The sequence below is a fragment of the Mus caroli genome, chromosome 9 (assembly GCF_900094665.2).
Source record: "Mus caroli chromosome 9, CAROLI_EIJ_v1.1, whole genome shotgun sequence".
NCBI classification, from domain to species: Eukaryota; Metazoa; Chordata; class Mammalia; order Rodentia; family Muridae; genus Mus; species Mus caroli.
Window position 1 is genome coordinate 61,329,812 of NC_034578.1, and position 13,865 is coordinate 61,343,676.

The window sequence follows — 13,865 nt, forward strand, 5'->3', positions numbered from 1 at the left end:
CTCACTTTGTAGACCAGGCTGGCCTCGAACTCAGAAATCCGCCTGCCTCTGCCTCCCGAGTGCTGGGATTAAAGGCGTGCGCCACCACGCCCGGCTATTTCTTATTTTTTGACTGAATGTTCAACAGGTTCTATTCTTAAAATTTTGAGAACTTAAGCTTTTTGTTAGCAATTTTAATTTCTTTCTTTTTTTAATGGTTTTAAAGCTTTATTGTAGAAAGGCAGGGGAAAAGAGAGAAAGTAGAAGGAGAGAGAGAGAGAGAGTGGCCATGGCCACATGGAGAGAGGGGGAAGAGAAAGAGAGAAGGAGGGCTAGAGAGTAAGAAAGGTAAGGGCTTAAAGAGGGTTTTTTTTGTTTGTTTGTTTTGTTTTGAGACAGGGTCTTGGTATGTAGCTCTGGCTGTCTTGGAACTATGTAGACTAGGCTGGCCTCAAATTCTCAAGAGATCCCCTTGGCTCTGCCTCCTGAGTGATGGGATCAAAGGCGTGTGCCACCACGCCTGGCTTGACTTCTCTTAAGACACCACGCAAAGAGACTGCAATCACCTCTTAAAAGTAAAGCTCCATAGTATCAGGACTGTAAGCGACTGACAGCTCAGCTTACTTGGCAAACCTCCGTTAGTTGTCTGGTGAGACCTCGGAAGTCAGCCAAGATTTTCTGTGTGGTACAGCCTAACACCCAGCGAATGTCAAGGCTGAAAGTATACATACAGCACTAGCAAGAAACACGTAATGTGCCACTACTCAGGAGCCCGAGCAACCTAAGAGAAGACAGGGTCCATTCCTACCAGAGCTGCAGTTGAAGTCAGGGGAGGGGTTTGGAGCATCTCATCCACAGGGCTCCAGGAAAGGTCCAGCGTGACTGTAGTTTGTGATGGGGCAACAGTGTCATCCAAGTCGTCAGACTTAAAGAGCTCATACTGGGCAAAGCCTCTGGCTGTCACCTGAAGACAGGGCACAGGAGAGCAACAGCATCAGCTTCATGGGACCAAAACATTATCAAAATCACCTTGACTTCTGCCCCCAAACGGGAAAAAAACCCTGTCATCAAAATGGAAAAAAAAAAAAAAGACAATTCTTTTAAGCCACAAACATTAGCCAAAAGAGGGAGCACATATAAAGCATGTGAGTCCCATATCTGAGGACTGAGCATGGTCCTACAACCAACCCCCCAGATAGCAAGGGATAACTCTGTCCTGGCTGATATAAAAATAAAGACAAATACCCTGACACTACAGAGAAACATCTCGTCATAGTGAGAGAAAGAAGAGAGCTGTTAAGCGCGGACTACAGATCAACTAAACACTGTGTAAGGAAGCTAGTAAATACTCACAGCAGACACGTGATGGCTTTCCTTGTGTGAATTTTTTAAATTTTCCAGATCTTCAGAGTAATTTTTATCAGCTACAGGACATGAGATAACAAAGAAAGAAAGGAAGGAAGAAAGAAAGGTTGATTTAATGCCAAATTATACTGCTAAAACTAGAAAGTTATGTTAGGTGGTGGTGGCACATGCCTTTAATCCTAGCACTTGGAAAGCAGAGGCCGGCAGATCTCTGAATTCAAGGCAAGCCTAGCCTATAGAGTGAGAGTTCCAGGACAGCCTGAGCTGCAGAGTGAGATCTTGGCTCAAAAACACACACAAAAAAAAAACCCTAAACAGGGGCTGGTGAGATGGCTCAGTGGGTAAGAGCACCCGACTGCTCTTCCGAAGGTCCAGAGTTCAAATCCCAGCAACCACATGGTGGCTCACAACCATCCGTAACGAGATCTGGCGCCCTCTTCTGGGGTGTCTGAAGACAGCTACAGTGTACTTACATATAATAAATAAATAAATCTTAAAAAAAAAACCCTAAACAAACAAATAAACAAACAAACAAAAAAGGTGCTAAAGAGAGAAAGAAAAGTGGGATTCAGTGGCTAGGGAAAGGGGAGAGATCTGAAATTTGGGGAAGAGGAAACTGTGATCAGAATATACTGTATGAAAGAAATTTATTTTTAATTAAAACAAAACAAAACAAAAGCTTGGCATGATAACACATGCTGCCTTTAAATCCTAGCACTCAAGATCTCTTTGAGTTCCAAACCACTCTGGTCTATGTACTGAGTTCAGGGCTACCTGGGCTACATATAGTGAGACCTTGTTTTAAAAAGAATATAATTAAAGCCAAGCATGGAAACTCATATCTAAAATCCTCGCTACTCTGGAGACTGAGACAGAAGGATATTGAATTTGAGACAAGACTGGGCTATAATGACACTCCACAATAAATGAACAAAACAAATGTATACATCAAGAAATATTTATGAAAAATTAAATAGCTAGGCATACTGGTATGGACTTGTAGTCCCAACTGTTTGAGCCAGCGTATTTAAGCCGAGCCTGAGTCACAAAGAACTAATGTTTAAAAAAGAAAAAGTCTGTGTGGTGGTATTCACGTATAATCATGAATACCTGAGCTTTATACTATGGCTGAAACAGAGAATAATTAAGTTCAAGGACAACTTTGCCTCAACCCACTCCATCCAAAAAGGTAATTTTTAAGTTAAAAAGTACAAATTAAATTAAACCCCAACAAAGCAGGCATAAAACATTTGTGAGTTTCTACAATACCCCCTCCCTGCTGTTGAGCACAAACTTAAGGTTCAATGTTGCACGTTTCACTCCCGTCCTATATGGAAGCCCAGAAATCGCACTAAACAGCTAGGCAAATAAACATAGGGAGAGTGAGCACTCACCTTTACAAGTGACCACATACAGGATGACACCTGTAATGACGTCATTTGCTGTGATGAGCTCAGCTCCTAGCCAACAGGTACCTTCAGGATCTGAACCGTCACATCTCACCCAAAGAGGAGGAAGGGCTGTCACTGGCTGCTTAATCTTCAGATGAGTCATATTAGGATTGTGAGCCATGGTATAAAGCCCAATTAACTGCCTTGAAAACAAGGAATAGGAAAACAAATTAAAAAATGGCAACACATATTATCTTTGAAGCTGAAGGTGCGGCTCAGTGATAGAACACACGCTTGGCTCGTGGGGAACACCGAGCTCAAGCCCCAGCAACACCCACCCTCACACAAACAACAATCTGGAAATGAAGAAAAATAATGCATGAATACATGTATGTTTATATATCTCAGCAAGAGAAGAATAGGGTATACTATATTCTCTAAAAGCTACAAGTCTAGAGAGACGGTTTAGCAGGTAAGAACATGCATTACTCTTGCAGAAGACCAGAGTTCAGTTCCCAGTGCCCACACTGGGCAGCTTAGAACGGCCTGTAACGCCAGCACTAGAGATATCCAATACTTCTGGCATCCACAGAAGCCTTACATGCACATACCATGCCTAGTCCTTCCTTTCTCCCTCTCTCACAAACATATACACACATCTGCATAAATTAAACATTTAAGGTTATGAATATTGGGTAAAAAATGTATCACATATAATTGTGACAATTTAACAGCATATATTATATTGTATACATATGTATCATATACTGCTTTGAACATATAAATCTATAATTGTTGAAAGAGAAAATGAATGACAACGTAGACATATCAAAATAACTGGTTTTTAAGGTATACAGAAGTTACCATTCAAAATACATAAATATATATATATCAAAATTAAAGATCAACTAAAACAATGCAGCCTAAATTTCTCTTTTTTTCAAGAGATAGAAAGAATTTACTATCAGATATTAAGAAAGGAAGTTCTAAGGCATTCAACTTAAAAAGTAAATACAAAAATCTTAGGGTGATATGAAAGGCATGAAGAAATAAAAAAAACAAGAAATGCTAGGGGCTAGGGAGACAGCTCAGTTGATAGTGTTTGCCTTGCAAGCTTAAGAACCTGAGTTCCATCTCCAGAACTCTGTGAGACAAGCATGCTGGGGAAAGTTGGCACACACCCTTGATCCCAGCACTCAGGAAGCAAAGACAGGTGGATCTCTGTGAGTTTGAGGCCAGCATTATCTACAAAGTGAGATCTAGCATAGCCAGGGTTACACAGAGAAATCTGTTTAAACACTCATACCACACACACACACACACACACACACACACACACACACACACACCACACACACACAACTTATATACTCAGCCCCAACAATGTTTCCAACTCAAATCCTATCAAATCCCATTCTCTATCCCTAACTCTACACTTACAAAAACAAAACAAACAAAAAAATCAACTTAACTACTGCGCAGTGGTGGATGGAACACACCCTTAATCCCAGTACTTGGGAGGCAGAGGCAGGCCAGCCAGGTCTACAGATGAGTTCCAGGACAGCCATGGCTACACAGAGAAATTCTGTCTCGAAAAACCAAAAACCAAAACAAACAAAAAACCCAACGTAACTTACCTTGCTCTCCCAACAGCTAAGGCCAGTGGCCTAGTATTTTCACCGGCAGAGAGGTCAGAAATAGCAGTTTCTTCAGACTGCGGTTCTTCAGCCTGACTTGTTTCTTCCTTCTCCAAAACCTTTAAAAAGTGTTTTAGATTATTTAATAAGATGTAAGAGTCAATTATCTTTTGTGTTAGAAAATAACTACACAGGAGGCTGGAGAGATGGCTCAGCAGTTACGATCACTGGCACTAGAGTTACAGGCAATAGTGAGCTGCCATGTGGATGCTGCAAACCAAACCAAGTCCATTGCAAGAGAAGCAGGTGCTCTTCACCACCGAGCCATCTTTCAGCCCTCAAAGACTGTAGTTCCTTCCTGTAAAGGGAGAATCTGATGATGGAAGAAAAGTGCTGTAACAGGCACAGAATGATGAGCTAAGGGAACATCACAGGAGACCCATGGGAGATGCCCAGATATGTAAGTATCTTTCATTTCCCAAATGGAACAACCTGTTTCTGTGATTATGAGCATCGAGTACTCAGGCCTCAATTTTACCTTGATTATTCAGAAACAAGGTCCTTATGCCGGGATCACAGGTATGCCGTACCACACTCAGCCACAGTGGCCCTCTACTCCCGATTATTTGTTTGTTCATTTATTTATTCAATTCATTCATTCATTCATTCATTCATTCATTAGTCAAGGCTGGGTTTCTCTGTGTAGCCCTGGTTGTCCTGGAACTCACTTTGTAGAGCCACCTACCTCTGCCTCCTAAGTTCTGGGATTAAAGGCACACCTAGCTTTGTTTTTTTTTTTTTTTCCTTAATGGATCTATCATGAAAGTTTGTATTATGTACATATCTATTGTTGGCATTATATTTCAGTAGAAAGCACTGTGCTTACTCCTAAAAGAATGTGTACACTTTCATTAACAGGAAAACAGTTGTACGAAATTATTCCAAAAAAAAAAAAAAAAAAGGCAAATGTGGCTACTAAGAGTTAACGACAAACCCCAATACCCAATACTTACCACTTTTTCCACAAGAAACACTAAGTCATTTTCATTTAGAATAGTTTTCAGAAGACTTGGTTGGCCTTTGCTGATCAACTGCACTTGTACATCAGTCTGCAAAAAACAGATTGCAGTGTTTCTATATTTAACTACTACAGACCTGTTACATGCAAATTACTAAAAAGGAACTATGCAAAATATTTTAAAAGGGTTCACTTATTTGGCCATGCCATTTCTCATGTTTAGAAAACCTGACTAAAGGTTTGCTGGTGAGATAGCTCAGCGGTTAAGAGCACTGACTGTTCTTCTGAAGGTCCTGAGTTCAAATCCCAGCAACCACATGGTGGCATACAACCATCTGTAATGAGATCTGACGCCCTCTTCTGGTGTGTCTGAAGACAGCTACAGTGTACTTACAATAAAGAAAAAGGGGGGCGGGGGGAAGAAGGAAGGAAGGAAGGAAGGAAGGAAGGAAGGAAGAAAACAAACCTGACTAAAGGGGCTGGAGAGATGGCTCAATGTTAAGAGCACTGACTGCTCTTCCAGAGGTCCTGAGTTCAATTCCCAGCAACCACATGGTGGCTCACAACCATCTGTAATGAAATCTGATGCCCTCTTCTGGTGTGTCTGTAGACAGCTACAGTGTACTCATATACTTATATAAATAATAAAAAGAAAACCTGACTGCAAAATGAGCTGGAGAAATGGTTCAGCTGGTAGAGTTTGTGGCTTAAGCACACCCAGGTAAAGCTGTGCACAGGGCATAGATCTGTAGCCCCAGTCCTGGGGAGGCAGAAACTAGAGACCTCTGGGGCTCATTGGCCAGTCAGTACAGCCAAGTAGGGAGTATTAGATTAAGTAGGAGACCCTGTCACAACCAAGGTGGATATCAATTCAGTTTTTGACCATAGGCACATGTACATGCACATACACAAGAAAAACTAGCTTATTATCTGCCCTCTATCCACACATGAACATCTACCTGAAATGGCTGCCTTGTAAAGCCCCGTTTGCTTATACCTTCACTGACATCTTCCTCTAATCACAGAATAATGTAGAAAGACTATTATCCTTTCTTCTACTGGACTATAAAACTGTACAAATTTAGTTCACAAGTATCTTCTTGTTTCCAATGTACTATACATACATTGTACAAAAACATAAAAGCAGCTTTTTACTTTTCTTCTTTTAAAAACATGTACTATGTATGTGTATGACTGTGTGTGTTCCTGGGTGCACATGTGGGGGTCTAGGACATCCTGCAGGAGCTATTCTCGCCTTCCACCTCCATGTGGGTTCTGGGGAGTCAGTTATTGTACTCATCTAATAGATATGCCAGTATGACTCACATATAAAGATGACATGTTCTAATGGTTTCACATCATGAATTGCTTTCCCTGTTATTAAGGATCTGTGGATAACTAAGACCACAGCTGGTATATAGCAATTCTGTAAATGTTATTTTTTGGTAGTTTCCAGTTAAGTGTTGTAATAAAACAATAGACAGCAAACATTCATGAATTACTTTCTTAGAATGAACACCTAAAATCATATTGGTACAATATGTAAAATCATAATGGTACAATCAAATTGCCCTTCAAATATGTCAGAAAACCCAGTCAACACAATGAAGTATAAGAAGAAGAAATTAGATATCCTGATGATGAATATCAAACTTACCCCAAGGAATTCAATGCCCCTAATCATCAGGACGTAGTCTAATAATAATGTTGCCCCCTTTCCTCTCTATCCTTTTTTCCTCTCTTATCTGGAATTAGGGATTGGAAAGGGTGGAAGAAACAACCCACAGAGTAGGCAAAGACTACTTTCAGAGAACCAAGGGTACTGTTGATCTAGCCTCTAAGTTTCAGTTATTCTAGGCTGCACTGTGTTCTTTCAGGATACCTGGAAGCACTAACCTCAATCCTTGTGAACCTGACCTTATATGCAGATGTCATTGTCAAGCAGAAATTAACTGAGTTAGGGAGTAGGGTCTAGACTCAATGACTGCTATTCTTACAGAAGAGATTCAGAGATAACAGACACAAGGGAGAAAAAAACCAAAAACCCATGTGCCTAGGGAGGCAGGTGTTGGGGCAACACCATGACTTCTAGAAACCACAAGTCAGGCAGAATCCAGGAAGGGCTGTTACCTGAAGCCTTCAGCAGGAGTATACCCTGCCTATACCATCATTTCACACCTCTAGTCCTCAAAACTGTGAGAGAATCAACTTCAATCTGAGGCTGCCCAACTGTAATCCTTTCTACTGCAGCTATGGGAGAAGAATGTGGACCTTGAACAGGAAGAACTCCGAGAGGGCACACTTGGTGGGGCTGTGCGTGTTGAGTTTGCTTAGTGGGAACTCTGACAGTGAAGGAGAACTGCACTTGTGATTTTCATTCATGTCCTTCGTCTTTTCTATCACAGTTTTTGCCCTTCCTGGTGATTTTTGATTTTTTATAAATATTTTACCCATGCATCTATATAAATATAGATATGTACATATGTATTAATCTTTATTAATAATTATTTCCCCCTCCTTGGTTTTTTTTTTTTAATTTTAGATAATTTATTTTTACTTTACGTGTATTTTGCCTGCATGTATGTCTGCAACATGTGTGTGTCCAGTGCTCTCAGAAGTCATAGAGGGCATCAGATTCCCTGGGATTGGGAATAAGAGACAGTTGTGAGCTACAGTGTGGGTGCTGGGACTGAGCAACAACCAGCAAGAGCAACAAGTGCTTTTAACTACTGAGCTATCTCTCCAGCCCTTAGACTGGCTTTTAATAATTTATTGGTTCTATGTATCACAGATACAGGTTTTATATTCCCTCCTATGAGGAATTTAACTATGGAACATCTAATACATAGCACTTTTTTTTTTTTTCCAAGACAGAGTTTCCTGGTGTAGCCCTGGCTGTCCTAAAACTAGTTCTGAAGAAGACGCTGACCTCGAACTCAAGAATCTGCCTGCTTCTGCCTTCTGAATTTTGGGGTTAAAGCTGGATGACACCACACCGAGCCAAGATTCTTAATAAATCTATAAGCAACCATATTCGTATTTGTAAAATCTGGAAACCACCTAAGTGTCTTTACTGAAACATAGCAACAGGATGAATCTCAAATACATACATTCATTTAAAAAGCTAACTCTGCCGGGCAGTGGTGGCACACGCCTTTAATCCTAGCAGAAGTAAGAAAAAGAAAGCCAAAGTCAAGAAACCATATATTTTATTTTTTATTTATTTATTTATTTATTTATTTTTTGGTTTTTTTTGAGACAGGGTTTCTCTGTGTAGCCCTGGCTGTCCTGGCACTCACTTTGTAGACCAGGCTGGCCTNGAANTCAGAAATCCGCCTGCCTCTGCCTCCGGAGTGCTGGGATTAAAGGCGTGCGCCACCACGCCCGGCTCATCTATTTTATTTACTGACATTGGGGAAATGGGAAACTATGGGGAGAGAAACTGAGCAGCTGTAGGTATAGAGACCTATGGAAACGCTTAAACAGGGTCATGGGCATAGGTTTGGACAGGTAATACTCTACACTTTGATAACAGACATGGCTGCACTCCTGAAGGTATTTCTGAAAACTCATAGAACCATCTCCTAAAAGGGTCAAATTCATCCTATGTAGTTTCAAAAACCTGATTTAAAAACACTATGATTTTAGGGTCATTGTGTTTAAACCCAAATAAACTGCTCATACCTCATAGATGAATGGGTCTTTAGAGGCTCCTTTCTTCTCTTCATTAAATTCCCTGAAATGCAAAACCACATGTGAAAAACAGAGCTGCAGGATCTCCATTATTAAACTCAGAGATCAGCCAGTACTTTTATTTACACATTGGTGGAGAAAGCTTAGTCCTTACAACAGCGCTAAGGATAGCTGCAGAAAGGAAACAATTAGGTTAAGGATAAAGGAGGGTGGCATGGGGAGTGGGGGTGGGGCATGCTGCAATCCCAGCAAAAGTAGGCAGATCTGAGTTCCAGGCCAGTCAGGGATACATAGTGACACTTTTTCTTAGAATAATTCTTGGAGGGGGGGGGGGGGATCTAGAGACATGGCTCAGGATTAAAGCACTGTTGCTCCTGCAGAGGACCTGGGTTCAGATCCCAGCACCCACATGATGGCTGATAACCTTACCTCTAACTCCAGGTTCCATTGTATGACACCCTTTTCTGACCTCTGCAGGCACCAAGCATGAACCAGCCCACATGCACACACATAGACAAAACATACACAAAACAAATAAATATAAACAAATGCTTTTGATTATGTGTATATATGTAAGGGGAGTGGGTAATGAATGTGCAAGTACCCAAGAGGGCACTGCTCTAGAGCTGGAGTGACAGAAGACGGTGACACCTGCTGTGGGCTATGGCAACCAAACTCTGGTTCTCTGGAAGAGTAATGAGTGCTCTTAGCACCTGGGCCATCCCTTCAGATTCATTAATTTAAAAACAAATAAGCAGCCGAGCGTGGTGGCGAACACCTTTAATCCCAGCACTCGGGAGGCAAAGGCAGGCGGATTGTCTGAGTTCGAGGCCAGCCTGGTCTACAAAGTGAGCTCCAGGACAGCCAGAGCTATAAAGAGAAACCCTGTCTTGAAAAACCAAAAAAAACAAAAAACAAAAAACAAAAAAACAAAACAAAACAAAAAAAAAACAAATAAGCAAACCTAAAAATGTAAAGATCTGCTGGAGATGGAATACACCTGTATTCCAACATTTGCAAGGCTGAAGCAGGGATCTGACAAGTTCCAGGGCAACTCAGGCTGCACAATTGGGAACCAGTTTAAAAAACAAAACAAGCCGGGCGTGGTGGCACACGCCTTTAATCCCAGCACTTGGGAGGCAGAGGCAGCCAGATTTCTGAGTTCAAGGCCAGCCTGGTCTACAAAGTGAGTTCCAGGACAGCCAAAGCTACACAGAGAAACCCTGTCTCGAAAAACCAAAAAAAAAAACAAACCAAACAAACAAAATTAAACTAAAAAGATAAAAGCCTCTAATATAAATTTAAGTATCATTTAAGAAAGTTTTTATGGGCTGGAGAGATGGCTTAGTGGTTAAGTGCACAGAATGCTCTTCCAAAGGTCCTGAGTTCAATTCCCGGCAACCACATGGTGACTCACAACCATCTGATGGTCTCTTCTGGTGTCGTTGAAGGCAGCAACAGTGTACTCACACATATAAAACAAATAAATCTTAAAAAGTTTCTAGCCAGGTAGTGGTCCAGATAGTGAGGGCTAAAAAGGAAAACCCTGCCTTGAAGAAAAAAGTCTGGGACTTAGAAAAAAAAAAAGAGAGATTTGCCCTTTTAATTAGGGATTTGGGGTGAGCATGTAACTTCAGAGGCCAGAATAGGACACTGCACCCTCCCACCACAGCTGGAGTTGTGGAGAGCTGTGGGTCAGCAGAAGTCACCACAGCTGGAGTTGTGTGGATCAGCAGAAGTGCACTGCTCAGCTTCCTAACGCATTTAGCAGTGATCTCAAAGTACACAATTATAAAAATACTTTGCATCTTTTGATCTGATGCTTGACCTAATTGATCTAGAAACATAAAAAACAAGCCTGAGGGCTGGAGAGATGGCTCAGCAGTTAAGAGCACTGACTACTCTTCTGAAGGTCCTGAGTTCAAATCCCATAACCATCTGTAATGAGATCTGATGCCCTCTTCTGGTGCATCTGAAGACAGCTACAGTGTACTTAGATACAATAATAAATATAAATCTTAAAAAAAAAAAAAAGCCTGATAGGTCAACTTTTGTTATATTGCACAAGACTCTTTATTTACTATATTTATTTAAGCATGTGTGTGTGTGTGTATGTGTTTGTCAAGGTCAGAGAACAATTTTTGAGATATTTTCTCTTTCCACTATGTGGGCCCCATGCCATGATGTTTGGTGGCTACTGAACCATCTCTCTGGCCCAAGATTGTGACTTTCTCTTAAAGATGGTTGTCTTTGACATATAATTCAAGGATATTGCTTGGTTATTCAGCAATTGTTTATCAAACACTCTAGCTAGTTCTTGGGGACAGCAAACAAAACTAGTCTTGAATGAATGCAGAGTAAACCACCAGTTATGGGGTACTGAGAACTCTGAGAGGACAGGAACACCTGTAACATTTCAGAGACATGATAATGGCCCAAAACAGAACACTGGAGATGGGCAAGAACGAGACTTGTCTAGCATGCACAAGACCCCCACCTCTGATCCTCAGCGAAGAATTAAAACAACAGAAGTGGCTGGGAGTCTGGGAAAGGTGAAAAGAAGCTGGCTGATCTCTTAGGTTTAGGACTCTTAACTTGACGAATTCTGGAGTTAAATGCCACATTGGCAAGAATGGTAATTTCTTCCTAAGTTTGGGGTGAAGCTCTTGAGATCCCCAAAAAACTTTTCAGTAGGCACTGTGAGGGATACATTAAGTGAAAAGAGTTTATGCATGGAAAGATGAAAACATCCAGGAAACAGTTAGTAAGCATAAAGGGTCTAAATGAATTTGTATCAATGGAGGTGATAAAACAGACATAAAACAACCATAGAAGCTGGGAACATAACTGGGGAATAACAGTGCTTGCCTAATATGTGTGAAGCCATTCCCAGAACCTCAAAAACTGGGCATTATGATACATGTCTGTAAGGACAGCACATTGGACATGGGGCCACAATGTTTACAAGTCCAAACTCAGAGATCTTGGGTTTAAAATAACAATAAAGTACTTAACACCATGGCAAAATACCACAACAATTAAAAACAACTCAAGTTCCTGAGCTCAAAGACATTATTAGCTTCTTTAAAAACACCAGTTTTGTTGGGCGTGGTGGCTTTAGTCCTAGCACTTGGGAGGCAGTCAGGTGAATTTCTGAGTTCAAGGCCAGCCTGGTCTTTAGAGTGAGTTCCAGGACAGCCAGGGCTACACAGAGAAACCCTGTGTGTGTGTGTGGGGGGAACAACAACAACAAAAAACAAGAACAGAAAAAAAAAAAAAACCCAACCACTAAAACCCACTAGTTTTAGCTGGGCAGTGGTGGCGCTTGCCTTTAACCCAGAAGGGCAGAGGCAGGCGGATCTCTGAGTTCAAGGCCAGACTACTCTAAGTAGATTCAGGACAGACAGGGTTACACAGAGACACTATCTTTTTTGTTTGTTTGTTTTTTGTTTTGTTTTTCGAGACAGGGTTTCTCTGTATAGCCCTGGGTGTCCTGGAACTCACTCGGTAGAGCAGGCTGGCCTCGAACTCTGCCTACCGAGTGCTGGGATTAAAGGCGTGCGCCACCAACCCTGGCTCTGAAACTATCTTGAAAAACAAAAGCAAATTAGTTCTTTTCCTGTAGTAGTGAAAAATTATTACTGCTTTTGTAAACAGGAGGAGGGGCAATAATGGCAGTTAAAAATGATAGCATTTAGAGACTAATGGGCTATACCCAGCTAGCAACACCCTGAACCTAGAATTAAAGCTTTTGGCTTCACGTCAGGCCTACGAAATCAAAAATCTCAGAGGCTAAGCCAGTCAATGTATATTTTGGCAACCCTCTGGGTGATTCTGATATGAGTCGCTGACTTAGATTTTCATACAGGATATAGAAATTGACAGAATCCTCTTGGAGCAACATTTCACTGAGGGAACAAAGTGAATTTGTGGCACGGCTCACGCCTCTCATCTCGGCATCAGGAGGCTGCCGAGGAGGGTCGATGGGGATTCTGTCCGTTTCTGAGGAGTCAGTCAAAGCTTGAGGCCGGATGACATCTAGATCGCTGTGTCCCAGGAGCCTCTACTTAGAAGCCTGTACATCAGTCCAATCCGTACACTGCTTGCCATCTTGCCTCCCTTGGGTAAGCTCGGGTGTTTACTCGGGAGGCCGGCAGTAGCCTAGGCCTCCGCAGAGCCCAGCCTGCCTCTCACATCCCAGGGTCCAGGAAAGCCGGCAGCTAGCTGTGGCAAACACCACCGGCAGGGATACAAAGGCCGGGAGGGACAAGTACCATCCCATTCCCCAACCACAACTCACTGCCGGAGACGAGCATAAAACTCCTCAGCCGCGCGGTTCATTCGCGACCACATACTGCCGTGGCCTCCGTCCATTGCTAAGAAGCTAAACTGAACTGCGCGCCCAGACAATGACGTCAGAGGCCATGACCCCGCCCCGCCGGAACTACTTCACGCTTTAAGTTCGGTTTGTACTCAACGCTAACACATTGATTTAATTTAGTAGAGCATCCCTTCAATTTACTATTCCAAAAGCCTCCAATTTCTGTTAGAGGGGGAAAAAAATGGACTAAAAGAGACATTATGATGAGGGTGGGCGGGATGAGGAGAAAGATAATTCTCGCGAGAGTTGTGACGAGTTACGAATTATTCCGCGAAAAAGAGTCCCTCCTTTTTAATCACTCTTTTTAACTTTTAAAAAAATGAATGCATAATTTTAACACACGTCACGCAATAATATTACTTTTTGAAATTTTTCATGGAGCAGAAAGATAGATTGTGTCT

The 13,865-nt window shown here is 41.8% G+C and overlaps 1 protein-coding gene across 2 annotated transcripts in view; it reads right to left on the reverse strand.

Annotated features, from left to right (window-relative positions):
• Zwilch (zwilch kinetochore protein) overlaps window positions 1–13,517 on the reverse strand; it is a 35,246-nt gene extending 21,729 nt beyond the window's left edge. The window contains exons 1-7 of one of the 2 annotated variants that reach the window (XM_021171821.2): window positions 13,384–13,516; window positions 9,075–9,126; window positions 5,386–5,481; window positions 4,373–4,491; window positions 2,739–2,938; window positions 1,333–1,403; window positions 788–943 (exon numbers count right to left, since the gene is read on the reverse strand). In XM_021171821.2, the coding sequence (XP_021027480.1) occupies window positions 788–943; window positions 1,333–1,403; window positions 2,739–2,938; window positions 4,373–4,491; window positions 5,386–5,481; window positions 9,075–9,126; window positions 13,384–13,457 (768 nt within the window). In that variant the 5' untranslated portion in view covers window positions 13,458–13,516. Of the gene's footprint in view, window positions 1–787; window positions 944–1,332; window positions 1,404–2,738; window positions 2,939–4,372; window positions 4,492–5,385; window positions 5,482–9,074; window positions 9,127–13,383 lie in introns of both variants that reach the window. The other variant, XM_029481057.1, reaches the window with a different exon arrangement.
• Window positions 13,518–13,865: the final 348 nt, after the last annotated feature.